The sequence below is a fragment of the Myodes glareolus genome, chromosome 6, assembly GCF_982192425.1.
Source record: "Myodes glareolus chromosome 6, mMyoGla1.1, whole genome shotgun sequence".
NCBI lineage: Eukaryota > Metazoa > Chordata > Mammalia > Rodentia > Cricetidae > Myodes > Myodes glareolus.
Genome location: NC_142031.1, coordinates 21,588,303 through 21,601,445, shown reverse-complemented (window position 1 = coordinate 21,601,445; position 13,143 = coordinate 21,588,303). Strand labels below are relative to the sequence as shown.

General features: G+C 43.6%; 1 protein-coding gene across 5 annotated transcripts in view; it reads left to right on the top strand.

Annotated features, from left to right (window-relative positions):
* Zxdc (ZXD family zinc finger C) overlaps positions 1-13,143 on the top strand; it is a 31,766-nt gene that overhangs the window by 3,577 nt on the left and 15,046 nt on the right. For 4 of the 5 annotated variants that reach the window (XM_085690589.2, XM_085690586.2, XM_048416474.3 and 1 more), the window contains exons 4-7: positions 554-684; positions 6,583-6,753; positions 9,018-9,706; positions 11,278-11,362. In XM_085690589.2, coding sequence (XP_085546715.2) covers positions 554-684; positions 6,583-6,753; positions 9,018-9,706; positions 11,278-11,362 — 1,076 coding nt within the window. The remainder of the gene's footprint in view (positions 1-553; positions 685-6,582; positions 6,754-9,017; positions 9,707-11,277; positions 11,363-13,143) is intronic. The other variant, XM_085690588.2, reaches the window with a different exon arrangement.

Below are 13,143 nucleotides of genomic sequence, written 5' to 3'. Positions count from 1 at the left end.
ATAATGACATCTGGGGTCTGTGTACCTGTGATGTTCAATATGTTGTCTCATTCCATCTTGGTCACAGCTCCAAGATTAGTGTTATACAGACTTAGGGGATGGGTGGCCTATGTCGATTTGCATAACTGGAATCTGAGGTGCTCAGAGCAAAAACATTGCTTAGAAAAAGACAGTCTTTCTAAGTTGACTTAAGAGGATTCTTTCCCACTGTTGCCAGGCACACTCTTGCTCCGCCCCTGCCCCCCCCCCCCCCATCTCTGTGTCTATCAGTCTGTCTGCTTTCTGGCCATCTGTGGCTTGGAAAGCACATAGACCATAGATACTTCTAAACAATTTAAATTGCTGCATTCACTCCTTTGGGACTCACCTAGTCCTAGATTGTTGTAGCATTAATTGTTCTGTGTCTGGCTATGGGGCCACTTTAATTATCAAAGTTTAGTTTCTGGTTATGGGGCAGCCAAACAAACCCTGTGTGCACATTCTGAAATGCACTGATGGTACTAAATGGAGAGAGCATGCTGTTTCTGTGTCTAAAGCCTCATTTTTGTTTCAGGAAACATGACGATGACCGGAGGTTCACCTGCCCTGTGGAAGGCTGTGGCAAGTCATTCACTAGAGCAGAACATCTGAAGGGCCACAGTATCACCCACCTGGGAACAAAGCCATTCGAGTGCCCCGTGGAAGGTAGCATTTAAAATGTCAATTTAGCTGTAGACAAAGTACCACACCAACACTCATGTTGAGCTATAAGTTTGAGTTGCAGAAGCACTAAGATAATTGCCAGTCACAGCATTGTTGGAGCCCACTCTGACAGAAATCAGCAGGGTGTGCCTAGGAGGGGTCACTGAGGCTAAAGAAATGTTAGACTGAGAGAAATTATTGAGACAGAAAATACAGGATAGATTCAGGGGACTATCTCTGAAACTAACTAAAACTGAAACTGGGATTAACTCTGGCCAATTTCAAGTTATTTCAGAGCCTGCTTATATACAAAAGCAGAACAAAACACAACACAGTCAGTCAGTATCTAACCATAAGATCATTCCTGTCCTTGAGTGAGCAGCCTCCTATCTGACTTGTGCTTGCTGCTCAGAAGCAGCCTTATATGATGTTCCTGAGGTTTGGCATCAGCAGCGGTCTTTCTACTAGATAGAGTGTTATTTTCTCATAGGCAAAATGCTCTTTGCAATGGACTAAATCAAAAGTCTCTCACAGCCCTCAAGGTTATTGGAAAAAGCAGAACAGACAAGCTTGAACTCAAACGACTTCTTTAAGTCAGAATTGACTCCAGATAGAAACTGAGTCACACGTGGGCTCCACACAGCACTGTATTTATTTGGTTGGTTGAAAGTACATGCACACTGTCTTAGGAGTGTATTGGAAGAGGTACAGGTTTGCCTTTTTCCTTGCCACTCAGTCTGAGGTTCTAGTTCTACTACCTGTTTAACTTTGTGATTATGAGGAACGGGTGAAGTGAGGAGAAGAATGCTTCTTTATATGTAGTCTGGCACGTAGCTTGGGCTCACTAAATGACAAGTAACTAGTCTTATTGCACCTGGACAGAAATAAAGTCTGTGTGATTTTTTTTTCAAGCTAGGGTTTCTCTGTGTAATAGTTCTAGCTATCTTGGAACTAGCTCTTACAGAGCAGGTTGGCCTCGAACTCACAGAGATCTACCTGCCTCTGCCTCCTGAGTGCTGGGTTTAAAGGCATGCGCCACCACCACCTGGCCTGTCTGATTTTTTTTTTTTTTTTATAAGGGTGTTGTTGAGGCTTTGTCTTAGTTAGGGTTTCTACTGCTGTGATAAAACACCATCACCAAAAGTAACTTGGAGTATGTTTCAGCTTATACTTCTATGTTACAGTCCATCATCAAAGAAAATCAGGGCAGGAACTCAAAGAAGGGACCTGGCAGCCAAAGCTAAAGTAGAGGCCAGTTTAGTAGTAGTTCTGGGGTAGTTCTGGTTACTGGCTTGCTTCCATGGCTTGCTCAGCAGGTTTTCTTATAGCACCCAGGACCACAGGCCAAGGAATATTACCACCCACAGTGAGTTTGACCCTGCCACATCAATCATAAATCAAAAAAAAAAAAACCTCAGATATAGCCACAGACCAATCATGTGGAGACATTCTTCTCAATTGAAGTTCCCATTTCAAAAAGACTAACTTGTGTCAAGTTGACATAAAACTAGCTAGCACAGGCTTTTTTTCTTTAAAATGCTAAAGTGTAATTTATTTGCCAAAATTTTGTATGACCCATTCATGCCAACCCTGCTGTTCACTAAGGAAGGAGCAGTCCAGGGTGAATCAGATGGGCCCTAAATTGATGGCCTCAGCTAAATCTGTGGACTTTAGTTATCTTAGCTGGAGAAGGATAATAAAGACCACTTAAAACCAGCACCAGTTCTTACAGCATACTGAACATAATACAAATGGTATGATCAAGTTCTCCTTATCAGCATACTAACTGTGAGTGTGGATAGATAAATAGGAACATAAAAGCTGCTGTGAGATGTCTACACTTCATCCATACTGCTCTTGAGGGAGTGTGAATGTCCTGGTCAGCTTAAGGAGGAAGAGCTAACCAGACATTAAAGAATGGCTGTTGGAAACAGGGAGACTTCACAGCTGTTCACTTGGAGACAAAGCCTCGTCTGGTCTGTGGAGAGGCATTACAGTCACCCTGGGCTCGGGGCTGGCAGCTCAAAAGAAGAGAATCTCATCAACAGCAAAGACAGAAGTCAGAGCATGCTGTAATGATTTGGACCTGGATGAGGGAGGGACAGTAGTTGAGATCAGTGTCTCAGCTGAGATTGAAAGGGGAGAAGAGTTTGGTCATATGGTACATAAAATGATAAACTATACCATCAGTTTGACTTAAGGTACTCAGCAGACTTGTGTGTCTGCTGCTTGCTTAGAACAGGCTGGACTACAAGTGAGGCAGGTGGCATGCAGGTCCTTGCATAAACCCTACAAGTGGATGGAATTCTCAAGCAACTGAAAGTGTAAATTCGCCAGGTGGTGGTGGTGGTGCATGCCTTAAATCTCAGCACTCGGAAGGCAGAGGCAGGTGGATCTCTGTGAGTTCGAGACCAGCCTGGTTTACAAGAGCTAGTTCCAGGACAGGCTCCAAAGCTGCAGAGAAACCTTGTCTCAAAAAAAAAAAAGTAAGTGTGAATTCTGGATTCTAGTCCTGAGTCTGCCATTTGTCTGGCTCAGAGAGGTCTTGGGATTAGCAGCTTAAGCTCTGTGTCTCTTTTCCTATCCATAAAGTAAATAAAACCTTATAGGGTTCTTGCAGAGATTCAACTAATTAAAATTTTTAAAGCTTGTAAAAGCATTGATACTTGTCAGTTCTGATGATTGTATTGATTGCTATTAGGTGGAGTTTTGTTTCCTATTTTTTAAGCCTAGGAGGAGAGCCACATACAATGGTAGAACAGTGGAAAGGCTGCCCTGGTGGGAGCTCTAGGCAGGGTGCTAAGCCAGAGGATGTCTGTGGAGGGCCAACTCAGAATGCTGAGGCCCACTAGTGCCATTTGGTGTTGGTGGGCAAGTTTTAGTAGGGTAACTCAGGCAGAGTCGCAGATCAGGGGGCAGGGAACTGCTTATATTTACAGCTCTTCTGAGGTGATTGGTGGGAGAAGGACAGAAGTTCACTATTAAAAAGAGAGCTTTTTTTTTTTTAAGTTCTCAAGGAGCTTTGAGCCGTTAAGATAACCAGCCTCAGCAGAGAGAAGAGTAGCAGAGTTTGGTCAAGGCCTCTGCACAAAGCAATCAAGCCTGGTGCAGAGACTCCGGAACCCCTTCTTACTGGACTAAGTGAAGCTAGGCCCTGTGTTGATAGTGACATTGGGCACATCCTCAAGGTGGTGGACAGTGCCAGTGCCCAGGACCTCCAAGTGGGCTATTTAAGGAAAAATCAAGTCATAAGAGGAAGGACCCTGGCTATCTCTGTGCGGTTTGGGACTTCATTCTCACATGGAACTTCAAACGTGTGTTTAAACAAGCTCTAAGTCTGTTCCCTATCTTGACCCCATGCATCTCATTTTACAGACAAGGAAAAACTGCTCTGCAAAGGGTCAGAAATTTGTCCATAGCCATGGAGCAAATGAGGGTTGCGTGCAGACAACCTTAGCTGGGCAGCTCCCTGAACTTTTACACCTTTCTAGTCCAGGCCTCGCCCCACCACTCACCGGGGCAGAGTCACCCACCTTGCCCAGGCACCTGTGTCTCAGTCTTCTCAGAAGCTGTTTCTACAGAAGTCATTATTTCAGCACTGATCTTGTTCTGCCTTTTATTCTGACTTTATACCTACATGCTCAGCCAGCTCATAAGCCTCAACTCTGCCTGCATTTCTGGGTCTATGAAGGGCAGAGCACCAACATGACCTGCAGTCAGATAAAAGTAAGGCAATCGTAAATGTGTATGCCTTCCAGCATTTGAATCCAGATCTGATGTATAAGTGAGTTGAGCACCACTTGTACCTGTGACCTAGAGACATTTGCTCAGTTTCTGAGCTGCACAGAGCTGAAATAGGTTGGGTTGCCTTTTGGTTACGTGTTGAGATAGTTCCAATCCCTAGAACTGTTGCATTACTTTTTTTTTCATTTTTTTATTTTTTTGGTAATTGCTTAATAGAGGTGATTACACATTTTTGCAACTAAACTTTGGAGGAGTTGTTTTGACTTAACTCTGAGCAGTGGATGAAAGAAACAGTGAGTTTGATATGGTTACACTCATATTCTGTGTCTTAGACTGACTAATTCGTGGTCTGATTATTCCTTTATAATTTTTCCTTTATCCCGTGTGCTCCTCTTAGGGTATTTAGTATATGTCACTTGTCACAGGCCAGTGCTTGGGAACGTAGTGTCATGCTTTGTATTAGTCAGGATTCTCTAGAACAGAATTGCTGGAGTGGCTCTCTTTTTCTTTCTCTCTCTCTACATAGATAGACAGACAGATAGATTGATTGATTGATTTTAAAAGGGGGTTTATTAGAGTGACTTACAGGCCGTAGTCCAGCTAGTTCCAACAGTGACTGTCTCCTAAAGTAAAGTTCAAGAATCGTCAGTCCACAAGGCTTTATGTCTCAGCAAGTCATCAGTATACATTGGAATCCCAAAGAAGTCTCTAATGCCAGTGAAGGAATGTCTTGGCATCAGAATAGATAAACTTGCCAGGGATGGTGAGGGTAAGCAGGCAAAAGACAAAAGCTTTCATATTCTGTGTCCTTTTTATAGGCTGCCACCAGAAAATGTGGCCTAGATTTAGGGTGGGTCTTCTGACCTCAAATCAAAAAAAAAAAAAAAAAATCACTCAAAAGTGTTTAGTATATTCCACATGTAAGTGAAGTTGACAACCAAAGTTAGCTATCACAAATTTACTCCTTGTCAACTTGGTACACAATCATATCTCCTTAAGTCATTAAGAGGTTTCATTTCCAAATGAAATCAATAACCAGGCCACAATTACTCCTAAAACTGCTAACACATTATATATCTTAGACAAGCTGGTAATGTCCCTTAAGGGACATTCTTTAGTATCTTGTAACTTACATATGATAACCACTGACCTCAATTGTGTTATATAACATGATAAAGAAATCTAGGAAAGAAAACACAAATATCTTTACAGTACATTCTTAACAAAATGTGACAGAAACACATGTCAATTATCATCCTCAGTTTTGCAACTGGTCACGTGGCATTAATAGTTATTGCTACCTTCTTCTGCTATGCATTCTGTATTTCCCCTGCCCTCAACAAGCACCTCATCAGATCTTGTTTTTGTTGTTGTTTTAATGTTTTATTTTTTTATCCTTACGTGACCCATACCTTTATTCTTGAAAGATCTGAGCCCTTTGTCATCCTGCATAGATTGAGTTGTAATTTCCCATTGGCTTAATTTCTGTCTTAATTAAAGGTTTACTACTGCTGTGATGAAACACCATGACCAAAAGCAGCTTGAGGGTTTATTTGGTTTACATAGACTGAGTCACAGTCTATTAGAGGAAGCCGAGGAAAGAACTCAAGTTGTACAGGAACCTGGAGGTCGGAGCTGATGCAGAGGCCACAGAGGAGTGCTGCTTATTGGCTTGCTACTTATGGCTTGTTCATCGTGCTTTCATAATAGCGCCTAGGACTACCAACCCAGAGTGATACCACCCACGGTGGTCTGGGCCCTCCCATATCAATCACTAATTTAAAAAAATGCTTAACAGGCTTACCTATAGCTTGATTTTATGGAGGTATTTTATTATGTGGTTCCCTCCTCTCAGATTATTCTAGCTTATATCAGGTTGACATAAAACTAGTTGATAAATGATTTTTAATTGCAATTGTGGGTGTGGGAGGTACATGTGTCACAGTGGGTCACAGTGTGGAGGTCAGAGGACAACTTTGTAGAGTTGGTTTCTTCCTTTCATCTTTATGTGAGTTTCGGAAATCAAACTCAAGTCACCAGACTTGGCTGCGAACACCTCCCTTTTGAGCTGTATTACCAGTCCATGTCATTTTAATGTAGTTAGGAAGTATCCTTGATCATCCTCAGATGTAACTCTTGTTCTCCTCTCTGTTCCAGGGTGCTGCGCCAGGTTCTCAGCTCGAAGCAGTCTGTACATTCATTCTAAGAAACACCTGCAGGATGTGGGTGCTCCAAAAAGCCGCTGCCCAGTGTCCAGCTGCAACCGACTCTTCACCTCTAAGCACAGTATGAAGGCACACATGGTGCGGCAGCACAGCCGGCGCCAAGGTCTGTGACTGTGACCCCTGAGAGTTGCAAAAATGTATATGCCTGAGCATGAGAGAACAGGGATGATGCCTCTCCCCTCACCACTCAGTCATGTGTAAACCATGAATTTGGAGCTGTGGGTTACCACACAGCCATGGGACTTTTGCACTCTTTCCTCTCCTGCTACTTGCATCTTACCACAGCCCTTTTGTATTTGGTTTGCTCTTGCCTCTGAAGTCCTTCCCATCAGCCTGTCTGCAACTGGACCCTTTTCCCTGTAACTGCATCCTCTGAGTCTGTCTCACCATGTCCATTGTTCCTGAGTACTGAGTCCTGTCTCTTCCTCCTGGTCTTAGGAGATATCGGATCCTACACAGAGAACTGTGTTCTAAAGATGGGCAGGAAACCATCCAATCCCAGAGCAAAGTTGTATCTCGGGAATGTGATGGGGTATGAGAGACCTCGTGATAGTGGTCAAGGGCATGTGGCGGGGAGGATACTGAGCATGCAGGACCTGACCTTCAGCGTCTGTGGTACAGCACTTAGAAACTCGCCCCTCTAGGTCTTATGCAGTACATCAAGAATGTAGGAGAGGCAGCAATGTCTGCATCTCTCTAGTGCATTCACAGAGACAGTTCTCTCTGGGATGCAGTAGGTTCTGCTATTGGTATGGTAATTGGTGGAGGCCATACATGTTTCTAACCAGTTCCTCCTCACTGTGATCTGAAAAGCAGACAATACCATTTAGCCTATTCCCAGTTGGTATCACCTTTCCTCCCAGAGGGTCTCAACCACTGTCCTTCTCTCCAGCTCTGAACTGGTGCTATATGACCCCACAGGCCTCAGCATGACATTCCTTCTTTAACTGTATCTCCCTTTCCCTAAGCTAGCTAATTCAGGTTACTTTCAAAAGTTTTTCTTAAACTCTGGATAGGTGAGAGGCCCTTTTAGCAGACCCATGTTTATTGTATACATCGACTGAGTCATTTAGCATTCCTCTTGCCCATTGTCATTAGAGGACCAGGAACTCAGGGCAGTGTGATGACCGCCAGCTTGTGTTTCAGTTCACTTCACAACGGTTCTCCTGCTGCAGAAATACTTGCCAAGGTCACAGCAAGAGGGAGTGCTTAAGCCAGATCTTTACTAGGATCTATTTGCCACCCAAAGGCACAGTCCTAACCATTAGCACTACAGTGATTTTTCTCTAGTATGTCCATTTATGGTTGACATTTATGGAATTAATAAAATGTTAGGTTGGAGATTTTTGAGTAAGTGGGCATATTTTCTTCCATCAAAATCACCCTCTACAAAGAAGATAATCATCAAGATGTATGTTTGTTGACTTGTTTTTAATTTTGAGAAAGAAATGGGTCATCTGTTTCACTTTCTAGAAGGAATCACTCCCATTTCCTCTCAGAATGTTATATTGGTATGAAGATACTGGTAAAGAAACTTTCTGATACGAAAACTAAAGAGAGATTCTGACTTTGGTTTCTGTTCTTATGTCTAGACTAGATGTCTTTTGTAGGTTTGAGTTAAAAATGCATAGTGGTACTCACCTTTAATCCCAGCATTTGGGAGGCAGAAACAGGCGAATCTCAAAAAACAACAACAAAAGTGCATTATGCACTCTGAGCCGGCCTTCATGCTTAGAAAGTATGCATTTGTGGTTAACTTCTAGTTGATGTGGAAGAAACAGCTGAGATCCCCTTCCTCTGCTTCAGGTACTGGGGCAGTTCAGAGGCTGCAGTGAGGTGAACGAGAGGTCCTCTTTTCTGAGTTCCATGCATCTGCCTAAACCTGGAGTTTTCTACCCAGCCCAGGCAGCCGGTTTTACTCCTTGATTAACCCCAGAGGACTCAAACCATCTTGTGGATGACAGTAGATGTGGAGCAGGGCACAAAGTTTTACAGAGACGACTGAAGCTAATTTCAGAAATAACTCCAGGGCCAGACTTGGATCAAAGCTGACTTACAGAGGCTTCATGCTTTGGGATGAATTGAAACCTTGGTTAGCTAGTGCAGCATAGAAGGAAGGACAGGCTTTGGAACATAAACACAGATTGAGGACATGAAGTATTAGATGAAGTACCTGTTGTCAAGCCAGCCCTTCTTTTGGTGTCTGCTATTCACTGTATGCCAGCATTAGGTCTTGCTTTACCCAGGTGGCAAGGTCTAGTGAAAGGGTAGTCAGTGTTGCTTCAAGGGGTGCCTGTTAGTATCTCAAGCAGGAAAAAGATTTCTCCATCTGGCAAATAGTAACTGGAATATCCATTACTTTCACAGATCTTGTACCTCAGCTGGAAGCTCCAAGTTCTCTCACACCCAGCAGTGAACTGAGTAGCCCAGGCCAAAGCGAGCTCACCAACATAGATCTAGCAGCACTTTTCTCTGACACACCTGCTAACAGTGGCAGTTCGACAGCTGGGTCAGATGAAGCCCTGAACTCTGGGATCCTCACCATTGATGTCTCTTCTGTGAGCTCCTCTCTGGGAGGAAATCTCCCTTCTAATAATAACTCCTTAGGGCCCATGGACCCCCTGGTCCTGGTGACCCACAGTGATATGCCTCCGAGTTTAGACAGTCCTCTTGTTCTTGGGACATCAGCCACAGTTCTCCAGCCAGGCAGTTTCAGTACAGATGATTCTCAGGCCATGAGCACAGGAGCAGTAGGCTGTCTGGCGGCTCTGCCTGTGAGGAACTTGGATCAAGACCCACCAGCTTTGACTCCCAGCAATAACTTGACAGTTCCTGACACTGCACCAACCTCTTCAGGCACTGCCCAAGAAACTACCAGAGTCCCAGATCTGCTGGTTCCAATAAAGGTGGAACAAGACTTGCCTCCTGTCCCAGATGTGGTCCAGGGGCCAGAAGAAAGCCATGAGCCATCCCAGTCTATGCTGTCCAGCTCTGCAGAGAGGCCAGGGGCTCAAAAGGACTCAGAGCTCAGTGCTGGCACCGGCAGCCTCTACTTGGTATGAAGCACTATATTCCATCACCACCACTAGCTCACTCCCCTAATGCACCTTGGATCATGTTTGGGATGAATTTTGTCTATGCAGACGGTTCTTTCTGGTGTGCAGAAGGACAGATGGAGCCTGGGCAGTAGTCTGGAAGCCTGACTTTGACCTTGATTCTGAAATTGACATTCTTACAGCTTTGTGCATATCACTTAACCTATCTGAGCCTTAAATCCTCAATTATTTCTAAAATAAGGGGTTTGGGCTACATTGTTTCTATGGTTCTTTTGAGTTCTGTGATTTTATAGTTTTCTTGAGAAAACTTGAGGCATTTCCTACTATTGAAATGTTCACGTTCATGCTTTTCACATAGTGATGAGTCCTAGAAGAGCAGTGTTGGCATCAATCATCTTCACAGTTCAGTGAGAACTTAAAAGCTAAGTCAGGATATTTTTATTACAATTAAACAGTGGTTCCTGAACCTTCATTCTTGAAGGATTATAACAATACTCCAATTTTGATGCTGGACAGTTATTGTATTCTATATTTATATATCAATTATACCTTTAATATAATCTAATTTAAAATAACTTAAAGATTCCTAGAGAGAGTCTGACTTTCCTCAGTCTATGATGGAAATGATCATACAGGTTTCTTTGTAATGCTGGTTGAATTTTGTTTTGACATTTATCATGTTAAGATTCAGAGTACCTAGTAACCAACCTACTGGAGCCGACTTGGATTTCTCTCAATGTGAGAGCAGCACGGCCTGTCTCTCCTTTTCTGGTGTATGGCTTGCTGGTGGCAGAGCTACACTTGCCAACATCTGCTTAGGCTACCCCAGCAGTTGCTAAGAACAGCAGGTGACTTGACAGGAACTGGAGGTAACAACAGATCACAGTGCGTGGGAAGCCTGTCCCTGGCACTCCGTGTATCTCAGAGCCAGCTATGGGTGGAGGTGGAGGAGCCAGCAGAGCTTGGGCTTACCCTTGTTTGTTCTCTTGCTAGCTGTGTGGCATTAGGCTCCCTTGCTTCTCTGAGTGGGAATGAGGTCATGAATGGGTTTCTGTATACCATGAGCTGTGAAGGGCTGGTTTCCTTTGTTCCTTGTAGGTTTAAGAATGAAACTTTTTTTATTGTTTACAAATTTTTAAATATTTTATTTGAATACTGTTTCTCTGACACCTCAATAAGTTTGCTGAATTCAGTGACACTTTCTATATTGGCATATGATGGTGTGGCACTTGCTGCCAACACTGCCCAGGGCTGCCGTGACATAACCCTGGCGTCAGAAGACTCGTGTTTTAGGGAGCAGGGCAGTGTACAGCACTTAGCAGCCTCTCTCTAAAATATTTTAGTGCATTTAGACCTTGGAGGAATGACCTTCACTTTTCCAGATGATGAAACTGTGTACATTTTCCTGTGCTAACAATCGAACGTGTGGTTTCCTGCATGTCTTCGCTGGTGACTGATTCCTGGAGCTCTGATACATTCCCAAGGCAGACTTAGGACGGTTCTCTAGTCCCCTTGCTACCCTCCCTCTGCTGTTTAGATCAAGCAACTGACACACTTTTCTTTGGTCCCAGGAAAGTGGGGGCTCAGCAAGAACTGATTACCGAGCCATTCAACTAGTCAAGAAAAAAAAGCAGAAAGGAACTGGGAGCGATGAAGGTGAGGCCGAGTGTGCTGCAGTGCTGGTGGGCAAGGGACTAAGGTTTCTTGTGTCACAGTCACAGGCAGAGAAAGCACACAGAACAGTTGTTTCTGTGTTCTTTGTCTTCTATGTTCAAAATGCCCTTTTATCAGTTCCTTAGCTTTATATAAACTTAGAAAACAGGTAGTAACCAAATCCCCAGCGTGTCTGAACATGCTTGACAGGTCTAAAGAGGCTCTGGGAAAGTGAAGGGTTCAAACAGTGTCAGTTCTGGAAGGCTACTGAATAAGTGAGTCAAGCCAGCCAGGTGTCAGCAAAGAGGAGAGTGGCTAGATGCTAAGTGGGGCCTGGTCCTGTGGTAGAAACCATGGGATAGGATGGCCGTTGTCTGTAGGGTAGCTGTGTGATGGCAGCCTGTGCACAGAAGTCTCTGTTGAATCAGCCTGAACATTTAAGAGCAACAGCTCACCTGAATGAGAATGAGAAAACAAAACAAAACAGTATCACATGAGCCAGTTAAGTCTGTGGTCTCGAGTGGTGCCCCTTCTGCACATGAGTTGAAGGTACAGTGCTGAACGGAGACTGGTGAATCCTGTTTAATGTCAGCAGAGCTCTTTGGTGTTCTCAGGCATCATTCATCTTTACATTTGCTTCAACTTATTTGATGCAATTTTATGTCTTTATGTTCTTATGTCATAGCTCTGATTTAAAATAATAATTTTCTTCAGACAGATGTTTCCCAGTGTGCCTGTCAGTGTCACTTGTGACTTAGAAAGAACAGTTCTGTGGCACAAGAATCCAAAACTTGTAGTATAAAACTTGCAGGGAAAATAAAAGGGGACATGGAGGTCTGTAGAAAAAAATTATCACATGCAAGCCAAATTCATTAAGAAAGTCAGATGGCTATATTGAGCCCAGTCGTAATTAATTGTGGACTTGGAGGAAAGGGAGTGCTTTAGACTCGAGGTGCAAAGTTTATTGCTCTCACTACGCTGGGGCAGTATCTTCAGAGATTAATTACTTGGTTATCAACTGCAGTATGACATTTTGAAAATCAAAGACACTTTTAAAGTCCTTAATATTGGTATTTGACAAATGTTGTGGTTTTCAGTTGTCTAAAATGCCATACCCACTGCTGACACCTGTTGGCATTAGAATCCACAGAGGAGTCCGAGGCTGTACTTGGCAGCTACTCTTCTGGTTTAGAACCATAACGTCTCTCTCTCCTACTCTCCCATGTTTGGTGGAGTGCTCTGTGAGTTGGTCTGTCCTGCCTGCTCAGGTGGCTTTTGCAGCTTGCCTCACTGGTGTAGTTGAGCACTTCCTCTCATTATGTGTTTCCCTAAATTAGCTATTACATCTTGGGGCTTGATCTGATTGATTCCTTTAGGGAGAGGAGAGTTAGTAAAACTCTTTGAAGTGGTGCTGGGTTCTTTGTGGAGTCACCTGAACTGTTTCATAGCAGCCTTTAGTGACTATTACCTAGCACTGTTAGATCCTGGGATCTGCAGAGAAGGTGATAATAGTTCTGCTTTACTCTTATTAGCTAGGGCATTTGTCTAAAGAGTGGCTTCTTGTTCTTCACCTTGAGGTATAATTGGTAGGAGAGAGTTGAAGTGCTTAAGTCTGCATCAGGTCTTTGTGAGTAGTTTCTGGCCACCTTCTATGACAATCACAGCATTTCATGTATTCATTTTAAATATTTATAGACTTTGAAGGGAAATAGAACTGTGGCACCTGCAAGGTATCTGGCTTTTGTGTGTGAAAAGAAGCAAAATGTCCCTGCCAGGGTGAAGGA